Source organism: Neophocaena asiaeorientalis, unplaced genomic scaffold, assembly GCF_003031525.2.
Source record: "Neophocaena asiaeorientalis asiaeorientalis breed wild unplaced genomic scaffold, Neophocaena_asiaeorientalis_V1.1 scaffold993, whole genome shotgun sequence".
Lineage (NCBI taxonomy): Eukaryota > Metazoa > Chordata > Mammalia > Artiodactyla > Phocoenidae > Neophocaena > Neophocaena asiaeorientalis.
In genome coordinates, this window is record NW_020173041.1 from 320,446 (window position 1) to 341,736 (window position 21,291).

A 21,291-nucleotide genomic window follows, 5' to 3' on the forward strand; every position below is an offset into this window, starting at 1 on the left:
AACACATAAATCGCTACGCCTTTTTACTTCTGTGACGCTGAAAAAGCTATATATTTTAAGTCAATCTTCTTTAATAAATATTCATAAAAATGGAAGTGAATTTTCTGTTCCACACTATTTAAAGGAGAAATCTGTACTGATTTAGTCCCCATATAAACACTCTGTATACTGAATGGTAGTGTACAAGTCTTAAAGTATGAAACTGACGCAGAGGCTCAAGGTACTTAATAAAAGTGAATTCTTAAGTTTGTATATACTTGGTAAGTAATTACTGAGTATTGTCAATATATGAAGAGACCTCCTTGCTACATTTAGGCCACAGCTTTCAAAACAGTGTACAGGCAATTACTTTCCTCTTAAATTTTATTATTTTTTTCTTCCCAGTCATCGAACCTATATGGGGTTTTCAGCATTTATACGGTCTACCAATCCTTCCTCAAACATCCCAGAAAGACGTCTGACTTTTCTAAGCTCTGGAAAGTTAAAGGTTGTTTGCTATTCTCCACGGAGAAGTGGGCCAAACAAAGATGGCACACAGCGGGAGCGTGAGTGGCCCTGGCCGAAGCTGTGAAACAGGCAGAAGGACTCCTCTATTACACTTAGGGCCTCTGGGGAGAGGAGGCACTTAAAACACAAACTTAACTTAAAAACACAAACAAAATTCCCCAAACTTGGCCATGATCCTGTTAACCTAACGAACTACGTACTTCACTTCCCGTTCCTGAATAGTTGCCTTTTTGCAAAGCACATTCTGTCTTGCTGTCTCTATTCTCTACCTACTCGCATCTCTTTTGACCACTTGCAACCTGGCTTCCATCTTGAGCATTGTACTAAAACTTCATTCTTTGAGGTCACCACTGAAGACCTGATTTCTATGTACAACGGTCTGTTCTCATTCTCAGCCTCCATGACCTACTTGTACTATTTTGCACTGCTGACCAAGCCCCTCTCTTCAACAGCTCTACACTGGATCTCCACTTTAATGACTTAACTACATTCTATTTGTCTGACTTCTACATCCCTTCACCTCTTCCTTCTTCTAAATATCTCCTCTACCTGTATACTTTTTCTCGGTAATTTTATCTATTCTTACCGCTTCAAAAATCACCTCTAAATATGGGCAATTCAAAATCCCTTACTTTTATACTGAGTTCATTCCCCATTACCGTATGTGTGTAATGTACAGTCTACCAGTACTGCCAACGTGTCCCAAACAGAAATTCTTCTACTTGGACCCATTCCCTACTTTGGCAAAATCTAACCACTGGGCCCAGGGGACTAGTCTCCATACCTGCTTCCTGTCTCTTGTCCCTGTGTAGCGCCATGGACATCCACCCATGCCTCCCTCAGTCCTCATCCTTCTTAGTTCTTGTCCTTGTTACTGAGGCCTTGTTACGGAGGCCTTGTCCTTGTTACGGAGGCCATGGTGGCCTCCGCCACGTCCTCTTTGCTTCTAGTCTCTCCCCACTTTAACCCAGGACTGCCATATCATTAATGAACAGCCCCAGTCATCTCTGAACAGCAGCCCACAAACCTTCAGAAGTGTCCCACCACCTTCAAGAAAAAAATCCTCAGTCTGAAGTTTAGGGTTTCACAGCACCACCCTAGCCTTATTTTCCCACAACCACTTTCCCACCCAAATGTTCTCCACATTCTCTAAATAAAGTCTTCCATTTCCCTGTTTGCATCTTGGTTCAGTGTCCCATGCATTCACCAATATTGCTAAGTCTTCAAAACATCTCATTACTAACAATCCTTTGTGATTGTTCTCCCCTCCCTTTGAAACCCAACAGCAGTACTTCCAAGATTTTTATGGCACGTAAGTTCTGATTTATAATATGATGAACTGTATATTTGTGTTCTTTCCCCTCAGGAAGCGAAACACGAGCCCAAAGATCTTACAATTTGCTATTATTCCCCTCTGCCAACCTGCAACGGCTGCAGAGGTACTCAGCAAGCCCTCCCTGACTTAAATTCATCATTTCGGGACTTGGTTGATAATGCTTAAGGGGGAGGGGAGGATAAAGAGAGGGAAAATCTGGCAACTTTATTGGGCGCCTCCCATGTGCTCTGTAATGCTAGGTACTTGACAAAGAGAAAGAGCATCTGATTTACTAGCTAGCATTAGGGTGTCTGGCAGAGGACGAAAGAAGGGGGCGGAGGGGACAGCTTGCTTTTCTATCATTTCTCTGACTCCTGACTCAGCTACCTGGGACCCAGAATTCAAAGAATATGTTTCCAGACGCACGCTGACTCAAACACTCCTTGACGGTAACCTCAGGATATCGTGACCTGCAAAGAATTTTTCCACCTTCCCTCCAAAAGAAACTCTCACACAAATAATGTCACACTTTTGCATGAGGACTTCTGGCCCTACTAGAGTACAAGAACACTTAATCTAAAACGTAAAGACATTCCATTACTGACAAAAGAAGAACGTAACCACTGAAGTTAACATTAATGAGAGAATTAGAAATTCCTCAAGAAAAAAACACTTAAACGTAGATAGTCTCCTGCCAGGTCTATGGAACTCTTCCACACGGAGGACAGTAAAGTACAGAGGTAAAGTACCCCGGCTAAATTAAATCAGCTGCATCTGGGTGCAAAGACTGCTGCTCTCACTTACTAGCTTAACCTCTCTGAGAATCTTTCCCAGCCTAAAGTGGGAGTAATCTTATCATTATTAAATATGGGGCTTGTTACAGACTGCACGTATGAGCAGTAAGAAGATGAGATTAGGAGGAAAATGCACCAAATCTCTGCTTCCGTCGTTCCTTCTGCTTCTTGTCGAAGGAGAAACTCCACATGACGGGGAGAAAGCACAGTGCCAGGGAAATAACACTGAAAATCCCACAAAAACATGACTTTATAATTAGTGAGAAAGTCTAGGGCAGGAACACCATGTTGAAAATTGGACGGGGAAGCTCAGAGTCTTAACCGCTGGACCGCCAGGGAAGTCCCGAGGCAAGAATACTTTAAACCAACATTTAGTTTCTGGATGGAAAAGGTACTGAATTTTACAAATTAAGGTTTTTACAAGCCTCATCAGTTTGTTTACATATGATATAGTGAATTCTATGTGAAGGAGATGAAGAAAAACAAATGGCGAAAAGTATATATATCTGTACTGGAACTCTTAAGCTATGAATTTTCAGCCTGGATGAACTTCAAAAGCATTTCCTCATTCAAAGCACCAAAGGGAAAAACAAACAAAACACCATTGGTTTTCAGGTCTGTTTCTTAGAACTCACGTGTTTTTGGCTTGTCCATCCTGGAAGCACATTTGTCCCACCAATGCAGCAGATTGGTCCCCCAAACACTGAAAGTATACATGACAATAAAGAACACTGACTAAGACAATATTGTTCATTTCCTTTCCAGGACAGCCATAAGATTTATTTTCCCCTCTTTATTTATGAAGGAACGAATTGTCTTATGTTCTTTGCATTGCCTCCATTTGGCCATTTCCCCATGTGTTAACACTGCAAACAGGTATAGGAAGGGAGAGGTAGAATTAATTTATTCAGAAAAAATTCTCAATAGCCTACACTGTGTCACAGTGAAACAAGAATTAGCCAATTCTGCTGCTCTTACTTATTTTCCATAGTTAAGGAAGGAGGAAGATTGATTAAGGAAAGCCATAACATGGAAGGGGGCGGGTAGCAGGGAGATGTTTGGTGATGAAACTTACCCCAGATATTGGTACACCTTCCAAGGCCCCAGCTTTCTAATAAAATTTTAAAAAAGGATTATGAATAATCACAAATTTGGCTCTACTAACATAACTGCAACAGGAATGAACACAAATAGCAACATGCCAGAGCATGTGGGCAGACAAGACAAAGCAAGTGTTTCAACTACATGAGTGGTTCAGAGAGAGAGATACTAGAAATATTCCTAGAATGACAAGAAGAGACATGGACGTGAAACACTGGACTGAGAGTCAGGAGACGCGGGTTCTACTCCTGGTTAGTTAGTTAGTCACTGAGCAGGCCGCTGAAACTTCTCTATGCCTCAATTTATTTATCTACAAAACGGGCCTGGGCTTATATGCACGCCAAAGGCCACTAGCTCTTTGCTATTATCGTTGTTACTAAGAAAAGACTAACACATCCTTTAAAATGAACATATAAATAGCTATTAAACCAGCATGGAACATGTTTGTTTTGGAAGGCTGTATTTTACCAACTGTTCTTCCTACCCAAACTGCTCTGAAGATAAGTAAGAAACAAGAGAGGGTTCGGGTATTGGGTATTATTTGTTCATAGCCAACACCATTCTTCAAGTTTTGATAAGCAAGAGTTAATTTATGCCATGAATAGTGCTTTTGACTTTGATCAAGTATTGCCAGCATTCTAGGGGAAAAAAAATGAGATTTAAGTGACTGTCTGTGGACTTTACCAAACTTAATTGTGAAAAAAAACCAAACAACTTACACTAATACAAAGCAATTTGTACTGATATTAAGGAATTAGGGTAAAGGAATATGATCCCTGATGTACCTGTGATGTATTAGAAGAGCACCAAACTAAAGCTTTTGCCCGACCCCTCAGTCTGCCATTTGCAAGCCCGTCCCCTGGCCTCTGGGAGCTTTGGGTTCCCTATCTGTGACAGTGAGGGTAAGAACAGAAGCCACCTCACATGGCTATGATAAGGAAATAATAGCATATGTGTGGAAACCCTTTACAAAATAAAAAATACCCTCTATCTAGTGGATGACATTTTATTTCTTTCATGCTTTTGGGTTAATCCAAGACCTATCTTTTATTTACTGTATAAATTCTTAGAAAATCTGAACCTGGATAATAAGTGAAGGGCTGAAAGTGAATCAGGAAACCTACAGACTAGATATCTTAATGTATTTAAATACTGAAAGAAGTCTTTGCTTATACTACTGAAGTTATTATCAAACTACCAGCAGAATCTACTATGCGCAGTCAGGCACGGAAAGCGCTCTTTTTTCTTCACGGCGGGGGGGTCCTCTGGAGGATTCCTGGGAATATCCTCTGGTGAAGCATGCAGAAAAAGTGACAGTGCATTTCCAACTAACTGGTCTGAAAGGTTGGGCAAGATATCATTTAAGATAGATGTTTAGGACATCTAAAAACTACACCTAATTTCCCTATTGTGCTAAAGCCCAAAGCACATCACAACTGTACTTTGTAATAGGAACCATCAGAATTTCTCATTCCAGAAAACTACCTTAGTCTTCCTCAGCCTTATGGAAGACTTAAAAATAAATAAGGTTACATTTTAAAAACACCTAAGGCTTGACTAGAGCTTATAATAATTTGGAGGGTCATGGACGGCTCTAGATTAATCTACTTAGTAAGTGGACTTCTGCTTATCTAAAACTAAATGGAAATGCACTGTATCTTTTCCAAATGAATGGGTAGCATAATTGGTGGGCAACCTACTCACCAGACTATGAGAGATTTTCTATAGTCAGCAAGGGGAGAGAGGGGGACAGAAGCATAATATTTTAAATGCAAGAGAAAACTAGGCCAGTTAAATGTTTTTGTAACCATCCTCTGAAACTGTTTCTCAAGAATAGTTTTTTTTTATCTGACCCAAGTCAGTTTATAGGTAGCTATGAAATTATCAAAGCACTTTTAAACTGTAGATAAGCAATGACTATGCTTCCCTTACAAAATTCCATTTTGCCTTAAAGGGCTTTATTATAAATAAAACATTTAAGAATTCTTGCTTAAGCTTTATCCAGAACACTTAGTGTTCTACTCTATTATTATTATTAAAGTCTATAAGTAGAGTTTCTAATGTTTTTCATGAAATGTCAAAACATTATTTTTTGGCAATTAATCTAAGACTTTTCTTAATCTTTACCATAAATTCTAGTTTTCTGAGCTTAAACACCAGTTCAAATGGTCCTAAAGGTTTTCATCCCTGATGTGTAATCAGAGATACTCAGTAATGCTAAGTGTACTTTTTGCTTAGACTACTTTTTCTGTGGGTTTCAATGAAAGCAACAGTAAAAATGTCCATGATGAAAACCAGTTTAATCAGCAATCACAAATCAGAACAGACTCTTTGCTTTCAGTTTCTTCGCTAAAGTTTTGCTCAGGCTGACGAAGAATCTAATATGAGACATGGTTTGGCCATTAAAGGAGATTCAACAGGAAAAAGAACACCACTAAAATGTGAAGAGACCTTCCCATAAATTAAAAGCAGGCACCACAACTACTAAACAGTTATTTGGATTAAAAGAATAACCTGGCTCAAACATTCCCTTACCACCCTCTGTAGTTAGATTATCTCAATAATACTTTAAAATACTCAAAGAAAAGCCAATAAAGTTTATAATAAAGTTTTTATATACAGTTTTATATAAAGTTTATATAAAATATAAACTGGTAAGTAGGACTCAAGAATTTTAAGTTATAAAACTTTTTAAACAATACTAAATTCTTATTTTACATACTGTCAACATTCACAAAATGTACAGGTCTCAAAATATAAAACGTAACACAATCGACTTTTGAATTCTGAATAGTAAAGCCTTTTTTAAGATAAAAATTATTATTATTATTTTTTACCATTAGGCCATAGATCTCAGAAGAACTCCGGACATTTGGAAGAATTTTCATTGGAATTTCAAAAAATCTAAAAAACAATAAGATTGGGTATATAAAACTATTTTAAATAAACATCTGGAAACATTTATACGAATTTAAAGTCATGTAAACAACAATTAAAAATGAACGTATTTTAGTGTACAATTAAATAGTAACAAATAAATAAGCCAGCAGTATGCTTGGGTATTTAACACTCTAACTTTATACAAACAAATCAATACAAAATAAAAAGAACACAAAAACCAAAGTACTTTTATAGAGGAACCTAATTTTCCTTGAAAAATAATCAAGACAATTACTTAATTTGGCCTATTCAATATATATGCAATAAAGTGGATTAAAGACCTAAATGTAAGACCAGAAACTATCAAACTCTTAGAGGAAAACACAGGCAGAACACTCTAAGACATAAATCACAGCAAAATCCTTTTTGACTCACCTCCTAGAGAAATGGAAATAAAAACAAAAATAAACAAATGGGACCTAACGAAGCTTAAAAGCTTTTGTACGGCAAAGGCAACCATAAACAAGACCAAAAGACAACCCTCAGAATGGGAGAAAATATTTGCAAATGAAACAACTGACAAAGGATTAATCTCCAAAATTTGCAAGCAGCTCAATAACAAAAAAAACAAACAACCCAATCCAAAAATGGGCAGAAGACCTAAACAGACCCCCCCCAAAAAAAGTCTGTTTTAAAAGGATATACAACACAGACTTGTATATTGTAGTTGAAATATCAACAGTTAAAGTTTGGTGCTCCACTAACATCTGAAAATAGTAAGATTTAGGTTATAAATGGGCAACACACTTGGAAAACTATTCTTAGGGCAAAATACAACTCACTCGCAGAGCTCTTTATCCCATTCCAAAGAATGGATGTTGAAAAGCATCGTCCTGCTTGCATTTGTTACATCTGTACAATGGACACCTCCACTGGCTCCTCCTGTCAAGCTCTGGACAGAATGAAAAGGACATGTTAAATCTGTACTTATTTGCAATTTAATTTACACTTTGTCAAGACCCATAATCAGTTGCAGAGCACATAAGGCAGGAGAATGGAACATTTCAATTACTTAATTTTTTAGTTTTCAGCAGTGTCCAACAGAAATATAATGTAATTGAACCACACTGAGCCACGTATGTACTTGAATATTTTCTAGTAGCTACATTTAAAAATATAAAGAAGCAGGTGAAATTAATAATACTACATATTGTATTTAATCCAATGTATCCAAAATATCCTTTCAATATAAAAAATTATTACGGAGACATTTTACCTTCTATTCTGTGTACTAACTCTTTGAAATACAGTGTACATTTTATACTCATGCACATCTCAATTCACACCCGCCACATTTCAAGTGCTCAATAGTCATATGTGGCGAAGTGGCTACCATACTGGACAGCAGTTCTAGCTAACTGATGGTTAAAGAAAAAATTCAGCTTTTGTTTTCCTCCTCTTATCTTTGGAAGATGCAGAGTCTCATTAAATTTGGCAAAGTAAAATACATTGAAATGCCTGCCTCTTAGGATCTTACTGAACCCTGTATTGCTGTTGTTGCTCTTGTTGCATTTGTCTGTGTGTGTATGTGTGTGCGCGCGTCCGTGTTTTGGAATAACAATTCTCATTGGGCTGTGCCTGCAGTGACCCAAGCACATATCCTGAAAGCAGTTTTAAACTCTCTAATGTTAATACCCTTGTACCTGAACTGCAAGGACCGCTCCTTCCTTTCATGTAGAATCAGTGAGAAGTAAGAAAGGAACAAAAGTGGGGAAATGGCAGCTCACAGTTCCACATCTTGTCTTAGTCTGGCTCCAGGCAATTGTGAGAATTACTGTCAGAATTATTTCAACTGTGACCGACACGTATGAAAACTGCTGGCCATGAGCACAATGCACAGCATGCCCTGGCCAAGCACAGGGAGGGTTGGAGAAGGCGCTACTTCCTGATAGGGGGTTTGAAAGATCTGCTCTGTGGATCTGGCAAGTGAGAACAGGGGCAGTGTTCCCTTGAAGCTCCCCTGAATGTTGGAAAAGATAATCATATACTTAGAGCAGTGTTTACAAGTGAAATTATATGTCTGGCATTTGCTTTAAATCATCCATGGGGAGAAAGAGTGAGTACAGTTGAAACAAGTTTGGCCACAGCTGACTACTGTAGCTGACTATTGTTCTAGAGGTTCATGACGCTATTCCCTCCGCTTTTTGGGTGTATTTGAAAATGCCCTTAATAAAAATAACAGAGGAAGAGAGAGAGAGACAGAGAGAGAGAGAGAGAGGAGAGAGAACGAAGAGAATGAACATGTACTTTTAAGATATATAGATATCTGGGAAATGCTTGTTTCTACTCATCCATGTTCAGCTTAGGCAAAAAGATTATACATCAGAAATTTCCACTATGATTTTTCGTATTGTGACTTAAGTAAAAGTCAGCTGTGTGATGTTGAAAGCAAATGTTCAAACGTAGCCTAGGTGTTTTATCATGTTAAATAGTAGAAAATAGAAGAAATACATAAATTTCTTCTAGGAAATGACTAGTGGAAAAGAAGTACAGTTGACCCTTGAGCAACACAGATTTGAATTGTGCAGGGGCACTTATACGTGGATTTTAAAGATAAATAATACAGTACTACATGATCCGCAGATACAGACAGCTAACTATCCACGGCGGGTCCTAGAACCAAGCCCCTGCACATAGCAAGGGATTGTATGATAGGTAGCAGATAAAGGCTACTTAAATTTACTAATTGCTAATTACCTAAATTAGTTAGTCTAAAGGTAATAGACATGAGCTGTGGTTTTGGTAATCATCCTCCATTTTTGCTGAAATAAGACAAGAAAAAAATCAAGAGGAAGCAGGCAAAAATGCCTCTCAAATGGAGGCTGAACTGTTCTGCTGTTTCTTGAATGGCTTTTCTTAATGATGCTGCCAACTAAAAAGTTTGAAACTCTTTGTAGAAGAAAGATAGGCAGTTTAAAAGTTTTCTCCACACACACATGATATTTAAACGTACCCAAATAAGCCATGAATCAACGGTCCCAAAAAGAGCTCTATCTTCTTCAACTGCCTTTTGAACTTTTCTCACATTGTCAAGGAGCCAACGAAGTTTCACTGCACTGAAATAAGTGCTAAGTGGAAGGCCTGTCTTGGACTAAAAACAGTTATGAAATTCAGCCAGGAAATTAAATTCGTAACAGCTTAAAATAAAACACCAAATCAAAAAACTCAACAAATCACAAAATATTCAATGGCCCTAAAGGCAATCCTACAGTATTATGGATAAAAATACTTTTCCTATCTCATGGCACAGGAAAGCATGTTCATGAAAAAAGATCAGAGTGGTAGGTTTGCAGTTCAAAGAGCATCCACATAGCAAGGTAAAGAGAAAATTAAATGACACATGCCCTGCAATCTAGATAGTTAAGACACAGATGTTAACTTTTGTGACGAGTTAGGATTACATACAGAAGCTAGCCCAAAACTCTGCTTTTTATTTTATATTCCATGAAAGTGATATTTAAACTATTGAAAATCAGAGAGAATATCAATTCATAAACTAATGACCACAACCAGAAGATTGTTTTAAAACATATAAGCCTTAACAATATATCTATGTGTGTAAAAAATCTAATACATATTCAATACACATATTCAAATAGCATAAAATTGGTGGAGAATAAAGTAGAGCTCAAAGACACGCCAGATTAAAGCAACACAAAGTTGTTCTATTTAAGAAAGTAGTTGCCAGTCGAAATATAATGTTGTATACATGAAACTTATATGATGTTACAAACCAATGTTACCTCAATAAACTAAAAAAAATAGTATATATATATAAAAGAAAGTAGTTACCTAAATTCAGCAAATAGATTGAACAAAGGGAAGGTGAACTGAATAAAGCTTAAAGGGTAAAAATGAAACATGGGCTTATCAATCTTCCTTGAGAATGGATCAGGTCCAATTCATTTTTGTTAGTATATTAAACACTGTATTTATAAGGGCTGGTGAAAGTGGTTAAGAAAATACATACATCAAAATAATGCAACTATCTTCCCCTTCTTGATCCCTATTCTCATTTATCACCCAACTACAGAAAGTGATCCCTTTTCCTTCTCATCTCCCATGGATATGTTTAGTAAAAAAAGCTCAAACCAAAGGATATAACACTTTAATGCAAGCTTGTAAGTTAAGAATCTTAACTCATAGTTTTCTAGCTTTCCTAGAAAAAAAAGATCAATGCTCAAAAATAATAAAAGGAAATAACATATGGGAATATGCTTCTTCGATTTGAAGGACCAAGGGTCATCCCACAAACCAAATAGTGAGGTAGCATATAAATAGCTCATTTTCATGATTTAAGTAGAAGGTGTAAAAGTTGCCGAAAATGGCTTTGGAGAGAAAAACATGCACCCCTTGAAGCAAAGTGCAGCTGGAGGTTAGGCGTGAAGGCTGGGCAGGTTGACCAAGAGAACAGAATAGGAAATGGGTGAGGGTATACTTAGGACAAGGCTGAGGTTATTTGGGTGGGTAATGGTAGGGGATGGTTTGTTAGACTGCTGCAATGAATGGGATTTGAGCACTAGCTTCAGAACCAAGAACCACAAGAAACTGCCATTTAAGAGTCCCACTGACAAATATAAAGGGAATAAACCAAAAACAAAAAAGAAAGAAAAAAAAAGGAATTTCTTTTTGGACAGTAGGAGAAACTGGCCTTGACCTTGCTAAGAAAAGTACCTCGCCTGTTTCAAAAATTTTCTCTCCCTTCATTTATCTGAAGAGAGACCTATATAAGGACTGAAAATTAGGCATTTTTTATTGGCTTCTTCATACGAAGAAAGTGGAAGAGGAGTTCAAGTAAAGGCTGGAGTGTCTTCTAGTTTCTCTCCCTGAATCCAGATGCCTAAAAACTCAAAAGCACGCAGAACTTTCTTTGATGGACAGTTAAAAAAATAAGAGAGAGAAGGATTTGGAAAGCACGGTTGAATTACAGGAAGCACTCCGTGAGGAGTATGGTTTAAGCCACTGGGACACCTCATTATCCCCTCCAGCCTATTTACCTTGGAATATTATTCCTCCAATCTACCACAGGGCAAGGAAGATAGAAAGGTAATTATCTGTGGAGAAATATTCTATCAATTGTATCAAATAACTACTGTGCAATAAGATGTAAGGCCTGGTGAAATCTCCAAACTTTTTTTGTTAAACAGGCATTTTTATAGTATACTTTTGAAGAGATCTCTTACCTTGACAAAGTTATTATTTCCTGGAATTCGTTTACTAAGACTCTCAACGGTAGACTGGGTTCTTAGGTCAAGCCACACTATAGACCAAAATACAATAATATATATGAAAAACTTCATTTAAAAAAATCAGATCTTTATGAAATCACTGTCAAGGATAGGAGACAGATTAGTTTCCATAAGCAATTAAAATGCTATGGCTTTCAAAAGACAGAAATTAGAAAATTAGAAATGAATGGGCATATTGTTAGAAGAGAGAATAAATTTATGAGGGAGAATTTGAAGCTTTTATGCAAAATTATAGGCCAAGTTAGGAGAACAATACATACCTGAGGGTGCTGATTTTGTATCCTTTTTTATAGAAAAAAAATGAAAAAAATTTTTGGATATGGATTTTCTATGCATACATGAGTGCAGAGAAAATCTAAACGCTAGGCAGGCTAGTTTCCAGGGCAAAATGCACAGCCCAGGATCACTGTACCATGTATAAAGCATGTACCTTAGAAAAACTTGGTAGCAGTTTGTGACAAAGTAGAGAACCTGATACTATTATAGAGGGGGAAAAAAATAAGATTCGGTCGCTTATGTACAAATTGCTTATTTACATTAAACTCTTTAAAGGTAGGCTAGAATCCAGAATCGCTACAAGAATTATTTAAAGCTCACCATTCTTTCTCCATGCTAGATTGTAAAAAATCTCCCCATTTTAACAGATCAATGTTGTTTTCACTAAATAACTATCATCCACTTTCTGATCCCCCTAGTAGAAAGTTCTGTTCTGCTTTACGGCAGAAGGCTTGAGACAGAGAATGCATTAAACAGTAAACAGAGCAATTGCAAAAGGTAAACAATAGGATCAGCTGAGCTTTATTTGTCAGATTTCAGGTTTGTACTTAACTTTTATAACTTTTAATCTGTGAGTGGTCACTCGATATTTGTAGGCGCTGACTGTGCTCAGACGCCTCCTAAAAACACAGTTTATTTAAAGGGCACCAGGAAGATGATGCGTACTTGCCCACTGCATGTGTGAGTGCCGGCAGTTACTGTCTGGTCCGGCTCATCCTTAACTGTACTATTCCTTTCTCTTCATTCAAAAACCAGTTGTTTCCTGTCCTGAATTTTAACCAATTCTTTTAAATTACTTAAAGCATCATTTCCCTTGAGGGCTTGCCTGTGCTTGATTGTGACAGTGGCTACTTTGCATAAGAATTAAATCAGGGGCTTCGGGACACTATGCTCTTCCCAAAGGTGGGGAAAACTTTAAGAAAACAAGGCTCATCATAACCAAGGAAACAGGACACAAAGAGGAAGACCATGGAAATACACAGCCTCGCAATGACATCTGCATTTGCTGCCCAGCATCCATTCCTCTTGCTGCTGGGAGCTGTATCTTTAATTCTCTTTAGGAAGTCAACTCTCCCTCATCCTCAGCCTGAGATTCAACCCTACCCCCAGGTCCAGTATCGTGTCCCCAGTGAGCGGTTCAGGAGAGGAGCAAATCAGCCTCTGATGTGCTCTGATGTGGTCAAATCAGCCCAACTGAGATTTGTGCTCAGTCTGAAAGAGTCCCTGTTCTCAGCTCAGCTTGGGAGTGCGTAGCTGGGCCTGCTGCCCTCTTGAATAGAGAGCTGAATCGGCCACATCTGGAGCCAACCCAGAAGAGACAGACCTGCGGGGGATCCAGGCGATACTGTCTGACTTGAGAATCAAACAGCACCTGAACTAAGCTACTTGTAGAATTCCTTTTTTTCCCCTTATAACTTCACTTACTTGGGGTTCAGTCTTCTATTACTTGCCCTGTGACTGATACAGCCATTAGCAGCAGCGCTGTGGAGTTGGCAAGGTCTCCCATGTCCAGGGAACAAGGGAAATCTGCTTTGTACACAGTGGCAGTGTTGTGCGACTGTGACAGAGGTAGACCTTCCTCATAGGCAAGCAACCCTAGCAGGTGTTAAAGGCTTAACCAGAGGAGTTGGGAAAAGTAGAGGAGGTCGAGAGAAAAGTTTTAAACCTATGACAGGTGGAATTAACAGCACATCTCAATCCTCAAGTGTTTGAAACTACAGTGGGCTAGGGGTTTAAAAATCAGTGTATTAATAGTTTCCATTACCTACTTTACAAAAACGAAATTAAGATGCATTAGGATGGAAAATGCCAGCATTCACTGGACTCTGTAGGATAAATATTGACCTGTGAAACGCTGTTTTAGTTATGCTGGCTTGTTGAATCATGAGGTAAAATCTATTTCTTACCAAGGGACGTGAAAACCACTGCTCTAGGCTTTTTGTTTACTGACTCAAAACCTTCCAGATCAGCATTTTTCGACATTTAAATGGACATAAAAATCACTAGGGAGATTAAAGATAAACCCCACTCCCAGAAATTCTTGGCTAGTAGGTCTGCGGAGGGGGGCCCAGAAATATACCTTTTAAATAGATGCCCCTCCTCTTTAAGAAACACTGCAGTGGTTTAAGACTCAACATCAGTGCTTCTGATCCAGAAAGCACACCAGAACCAACTGGAAAACTTTGAAATCACACATCCCGGTCGGTCCCTACATTGTAGGATTCTGGTTGCAAGTCCAGGCAAGGAAGGCCTGAGTCTTTCTACCTATGTTATTCAGTGTTATACTACAGCTTGAGAACCTCTTTTTTAGGGAATGTTCTTTAGGATACTGAATTTGTTCCAATCATTAATTTAAAAACGAAACTAAAGACAAACTGATGATCAAGTGGCTCTCTGAGTTCCAGGGGCTCTGTGATTCTACTGCTCCTTGACAAGGACTACTTAAGAAATTGGGCACGACACGCCTCACTTGAAAGCTTCCAAGCAGCCACAGTGGTATGTGCAGAATAAGCCCCTCACCAAAAGGAGTCAAAACACTGGAGGTGAAATCTACATCTTCTGGCTTTGCCACCAACAAGCTATGTGACCCAAGCAAGTCACGTTACCCTTCGTGGCCTGGGTTTCCAGAATATAAAATAAGGCAGTTTGGACTAGATGGCCTCAAAAGTCCCTCTCCTTCCATTATTCCATGATCACAGAAGGCTGGCATAATTTTTACTTTGTTTTTATAACCCCAGGGTTTAAAGCAATTAGAATACATGGGATGAATTAGTAAAACTTCCAAAGAGAAAAATGTCAGTGGTCGGTATACTACTAAGCAATTCACAAATGCTCAAAATTAACTGAATTAAGAACAAAAAAAATTAGACAACTCATTAAAGAAGCTAAGATGGCAGAATTACATTTGCAGAATAAGAGACCAAAAGCCAAAGAGAAGACCCCAAGCTGGAGGACTAAGCCCCTCGTGGAGATAATTTCTGAGAACAATCAAAAGAAGGGCCAGATCCAGATCCAGCAGCAGCAGTCAATTTCCCCCAATGGGTCCGAGTTGGAAGGCCGGGAAGGGAGCAAGGGCCAGAGCACCAATACCTGAGGCAGCGCCAGCAGCTGGAACTGAAGAGCCAGAGGGAACAACGGCAACTGGATCTGAAGGGCCAGGAGAAACTGGAGCAGCTGGAGCATTAGGAGAAATAATGGCAATTCATGCTAGAGATGGCCAGGTTCAAGGTTTGCGTTTTCTTGCTGACCATTTAGGAAATGGTAGATCACATGGGCAAGTTCATCAGGATGAACATTTTCCTACACATTTAAGCGTAGAAAAAGAGAAGGAAGAGACATGGAGTGGAAGGGGAACAGAGGCAGTCCAGTCAGAGTCTCTGGTTCAACAGCATTTCCGTTTGGACAAGGACCAGGTAAATATCTGCTTCTTGTTCAGGATGACTCTTCCCTACCTTGTCACAAATCTATGTCCTAGTTAGGAAAGTGGCTCAGTTGACTTCCACCCAACCACTGAATTGAAAGGCTATGTGATGCAGTGAGAGAGTGCATCCCTAAGGGACTTCTGAAAGGAATGCTAAGGAGCATTAGCATTGTAGCACTGCTGCAATCTCTGCTGGGGTCACCTGCAGAAAGGCATAAATGGGTGGCTTTGGGAAGGCACAGCTCCAGGAAAGCACTTCCCTGGTAGGGTGGCAGGAGGTGAAGTTCATCTCCACAAAAAGCAACAGCATATCTAAAGGGAACAGGGAATTGCTAAGTTCCAAAGTGATTCGGAAAAACATCAGAAAAAGGAAAATAGAGTCCAGAATACCATACAGCCTGTTTCTAGAACACATGTCCCTTACTTAGACCAAATAAACTGGATTTAAATGGTTCAGACCACCAAGTGAATACGTTAAAAAAAAACCCAACTTGGGTGATCTGAAATTTTTATTTGTACTATACTAAATAAAGTCACATCCAATGTATGTCTGGTGGATTTAGTTTGTTCTGAAAACAAAGTTTTAAGAATGAAGAAAAATGCAGTTGCCTCAAAGCCCACGGACCAAGGTTAGTTCAGTGATGTAGTGACAGCATAGAGGAAGAAATCATTTTTAGAATATTTAGAAGTTTGCATCAGTTTTGGTTAGTCATAACAATAGAAGGGAAATATACCTAAGGAAAAAAAAATAAGCAAACACACTAAATATAAACTAAATTATTTTCAGTTGCCTAGAAGCAAAGGCAAATAATACATCTCCTCTGGATGGTTTGCTATGAGGCGCTACTGGCCTGACAGAAAGGGAGATGAAGGTAAGGCTCCAGGTTTTGGAACACACCCTAAGCAAGGACTGCTGACAGTTATACAAAGTGTTATCGGGTCATTTTGCCCACAGTAGACATTACATCTAGTAAACCAGATTTAACTGCTATGTGTTACCACTAGCCAAAAGTTAAGCTATTAGTTAAGCTGGGTAAGAGGTCATTTGCAAAGGGAAAGAGGCTGTCCCTCACCTGATGACATTTCCAGAAATCAGGTGGGGCCGAAAGAAACATGGAGAGTTGGGGAGGGGGGGGTGAATTAAAACATGCATGTCAAACTTTGGGGGCTGAAACCTATTTCAGCTCTTAGGTGTATAAATGCCAAAATGCCAATGGCTGACATGAGTGTGTGTGGCCCCAGGTAAGCTCTGCATTTTCCCTAAGAACACCTGTTGTATATAAATCAGCCATTTCATCTGGCATTCCTGGACTGAAAAGGCTATCATCTAATTCAGAACAATGGCCATGTTCTGAACACTTACTGAAGGCTTATAGTCTGCTAGGCACTGTTTTAAGTGTCCTACATGTATTAACTCATTAATCTTCACCTCAAGCTTTTGAGACCCATACTTTTACTTTCTCCAGCTTAACTGCTGAGGCAACAGGCACAGAATGGTAGTAAATGGAAAAGGCAGAGTCTGAATCCAGAATGAAATCTCTACGATATAGGTACAGTCAGGATGAAGTCAGTCTTAAATAGAACATGAAAAAATACCTCACACTTGAACTCTAATTTAGTTTCTTTTTATTTAAACTGGCCAGAGTTGAGGAATTCAATCACTGCAAAATATGGCAGTATTTCTTTATCCAGGATTGATGGAGATGTAAGGCATTCAAAGAACCATGTAATAAGAGACTTGACAAAATGAAAAATAAGTGGATCGTGATAGGGCTGAATACTCTAGATTTTACAAAAGTAAAAAATCTGCTCCCTTCCATAGCAAAACAATAAAAAACAAAACCACACCTTTGTTGTTTAAGGCCAAGCATGCTTAGGAGTTTTAGGTGGTTTGCCATCTATGGTTTTCTTTCATGCTGATACTCTGAAACAGAACCCAGTTCCAGGAGAGATAGAAGAATTGAGCTCAGTGTTCCTTCAGATCTCAACAGATGACTAACCAGGTTGAATCACTGGCCCAGGGTTAACTAGCATGTAAAAATAAAAAAAGGCAAAGAGGATAACCAATGTTTAAAACTGCCATACTCTGCATAAAGAGTTATGTGTCATAGGGAACTTTAAATCCAATACCTTAAAAAAAAATGTTTGCAATCCCAACTAAATAAGGAATAATGACTCAGAGACACATTTTGTTGGTGGTTTTCTTTAGTATACTAAAGTTCTCATTAGTATAGTAAAGTATACTGTACTAAAGTATACTAAGTATACCATACTCACTCAAAATTAGTGACTCTTGCCTTCCTGGATATTAGTCCCTACTACGAATAATATTTTTATATTAAATCATGAATTGTGCTCTACAGAAAGCTACCGATATGAGGGTCATATTGCACTAGGCTTGCTATGTACACCGATCAACTTCAATAGTGAGTGACGAAACCTGGACAAGAAGAGGGGAGGGCTTCCCTGGTGGCGCAGTGGTTGAGAGCCCGCCTGCCAATGCAGGGGACGTGGGTTCGTGCCCTGGTCCGGGAAGATCCCACATGCCACGGAGTGGCTGGGCCCGTGAGCCATGGCCGCTGAGCCTGCGCATCCGGAGCCTGTGCTCCACAACGGCAGAGGCCGCAACAGTGAGAGGCCCATGTACTGAAAAAGAAAAAAAAAAAAAAAAAAGAAGAGGGGAAAGGGCGGGCCATCCTAGTTAGGCCAGAATGTTTCACCGGTAACATTAGTGAATATGAACACACTAAATGTCAATTGATTCAAGCCTTCCCCCACTCAACATCTGAACCACCTGTGTAGTTTTGTGCTTCTTTATCAATTTAGTCTACGGTGCATTTGTAAACCCAAACCTTCTTTTCAATACTACTTAGAAGACAGCAAGGCCTGTAGACCACTAAAAAAGAGTTGGTTTTGGAAGGAAAAGGCTTAGAAAAAGGTGGAGAGTGGGGTGGAGGGAATCCTTTGGAAAATAGTGATGAAGATAATGCTAAGAGGGAGAGAAAAAAGTGCCAGAGGGATGAGGAAAACTAAAGGTAGGGGAGAGAAGTCAAAGGCCTGCTTCATTCAGATCCAGGGCCACAAAGCTGCTGCAATCCACCTGTGAGGCCATCATGGTAAATGGCTGCATCATGGCACAGTGACTGGGAAGCAGGGATGCATTTTGCCTATACCTCAGATACCACACCAGTGTTCACCTCGCCTATCACAGAACTAACACATGAATTCTTAAAACAATATGAAACTTCTAAAACAGGCCACCTCTACTCTCATAAGCATACCATTATAAAAGATGTCAGTAAACAAATACACCTTTATTGCGAGGAAGAACAAATAGCCTTTCTCAGTCTTCAACTTCTTCACCTAGCCTATTTCATGTCCACTAATAGGCCCCTGAAATTCTCCTCTCTGTTACTGTACTGGGGGTGCGTGGATTGCTTATTGAGGACTCCGAGCCATAAAAATGGCGACACAAAAGGCAATTAAAAAAATGTAGACTGCCCCTCTCATTTGCTTGTCTATAACAAATACTGCTCATCAGTTATATAATTTACTAAGTAAAGAGAGAAGAATGAAGAGGAGCAGGATAGGCCTTCAGTGACAGAGATTTACAAGAGAGAGGGACAAGGAAGAAAGAAAACATGGGGGGGGGGGGGAAAAGGGACTGATATGAAAAAAGACAAAGAAGCTCAAAGACAAAGATATGTAAAAATCTGATTCTGTTTCCATCAATCCCACCTTGTGTTGTTTTAAGATAAAGCTGCTAAAGATTTATTATTGTGTTGATATTCTCAACTGAAAACTTGCACGGAGATATGACACCTTAGTGTTTTCCTAGATGGAATAAAACTGGAGGTGGAATCTACCCTTGTCATTACTTAGTGGCTTCTCTTCCCAGCTAATTACTCTTCTGTCCTCCTTTTCTATGCCCCTTCCTAATCTAGCCTCCAAATTCCTATCCCTAGCCTCTCTGTCACAAAGGCAAGCAAGGTGATTGCCTGGTTTGTCACTATATGCCTAGGGGTCATCACAGAACCTGTCTACAGAAAGGTACCTAAACTTCTGTTGAATCAATTAATTTTACCTTCATTCCTATGGTGAATTCTTCTGTAATAAACTGAGACTATCTAAGTTAGCAACTTTTAAGTCTACATTTTGAACAACCTCTTTACAACAGAGCTACAAATTCTAACTGTCCAGAAATGAGCTTTGATTGCAAGTCCAATATTAACCTTGTCCAAGAAAGAAAGCCATTTTTCTCCCACGTTGGTACTCTTTCAGTATTACTTAATTTCCTTCTGTTCTCTCAGGCTAAAAATCTTGCAGCCCTGTTTTATTTTCCCCTCATCTTTATGCCCTATTCAATTTCCAAACATACCAGCTGCATCTTTCCTCTGAAAGGTCTGGCAAAGTTGTCTCTCCATTCTTACACTCTAATCCCATTAGCTCATTAGCAGTCTCAATTAACTCCTTTGCTAGATTTTACTGAAGAGAGTAATCTTGTCATTTTTAATATAATTACTTACATGTCTGGATATAAATGCTTTCTATTTGTCCTTCCTTCCTGTTTCTACTCCTTTTTCTTTCCTTCTTTTTCACAGTCATTCCATTTTCCCCCTTTATAAGCCTGTGACTTACACACTATTCACTCTCTTACTGCTTACCCTAGAGATTACAATATGCATCCTTGACAATACTGGGACCACAAGACACTTTAACCTCATCTACCCCATATTCCTTTCATGTACTACTGTTGCCATGTAATACTTAAAATTTTAATATATTTTGAATACCACAATACATTATTTCTTTATACAGTCAAAATTCATTTAGATTGACCTACATATTTACTAGATTTATTATCTAGATTTAAATCTATTTCGATTTAAAAAGATTTAAATCTATTACCTAGATTTATTATCTAGGCCTCTGCATTCCTTCCTGCATTGCCAAATTTCCACCTGAGAACATTTTTTCCTTCTCCCAGAAAAACATTATTTATTTATTTATTTTTTACATCTTTATTGGAGTATAATTGCTTTACAACGGTGTGTTAGTTTCTGCTTTATAACAGTGAATCAGTTATACATACACATATGTTCCCATATCTCCTCCCTCCTGCATCTCCCTCCCTCCCACCGTCCCTATCCCACCGCTCCAGGTGGTCACAAAGCACCGAGCTGATCTCCCTGTGCTATGTGGCTGCCTCACACTAGCTAGCTACCTTACGCCTGATAGTGTACAGATGTCCATGCCACTCTCTCACTTTGTCACAGCTTAGCCTTCCCCTCCCCATATCCTCAAGTCCATTCTCTAGTAGGTCTGTGTCTTTATTCCTGTCTTACCCCTAGGTTCTTCATGACATTTTCTTTTCTTAAATTCGATATATATGGGTTAGCATACAGTACCTGTCTCTCTCTTTCTGACTTACTTCACTCTGTATGACAGACTCCAGGTCCATCCACCTCATTACAAATAGCTCAATTTCGTTTCTTTTTATGGCTGAGTAATATTCCATTGTATATATGTGCCACTTCTTCTTTATCCATTCATCCGATGATGGACACTGAGGTTGTTTCCATCTCCGGGCTATTGTAAATAGAGCTGCAACGAACATTTTGGTACATGACTCTTTCTGAATTATGGTTTTCTCAGAGTATATGCCCAGTAGTGGGATTGCTGGGTCAT

The 21,291-nt window shown here is 38.9% G+C and overlaps 1 protein-coding gene across 8 annotated transcripts in view; it reads right to left on the reverse strand.

Moving 5' to 3' along the window:
• Positions 1-21,291, reverse strand: part of GK (glycerol kinase) — a 73,894-nt gene that overhangs the window by 24,867 nt on the left and 27,736 nt on the right. For 2 of the 8 annotated variants that reach the window (XM_024742824.1, XM_024742820.1), the window contains exons 5-12: positions 15,273-15,356; positions 11,841-11,917; positions 9,611-9,748; positions 7,440-7,549; positions 6,555-6,621; positions 5,422-5,439; positions 3,692-3,727; positions 3,252-3,319 (exon numbers count right to left, since the gene is read on the reverse strand). In XM_024742824.1, the coding sequence (XP_024598592.1) occupies positions 3,252-3,319; positions 3,692-3,727; positions 5,422-5,439; positions 6,555-6,621; positions 7,440-7,549; positions 9,611-9,748; positions 11,841-11,917; positions 15,273-15,356 (598 nt within the window). The remainder of the gene's footprint in view (positions 1-3,251; positions 3,320-3,691; positions 3,728-5,421; positions 5,440-6,554; positions 6,622-7,439; positions 7,550-9,610; positions 9,749-11,840; positions 11,918-15,272; positions 15,357-21,291) is intronic. The other 6 variants (XM_024742826.1, XM_024742822.1, XM_024742829.1 and 3 more) reach the window with 4 other exon arrangements.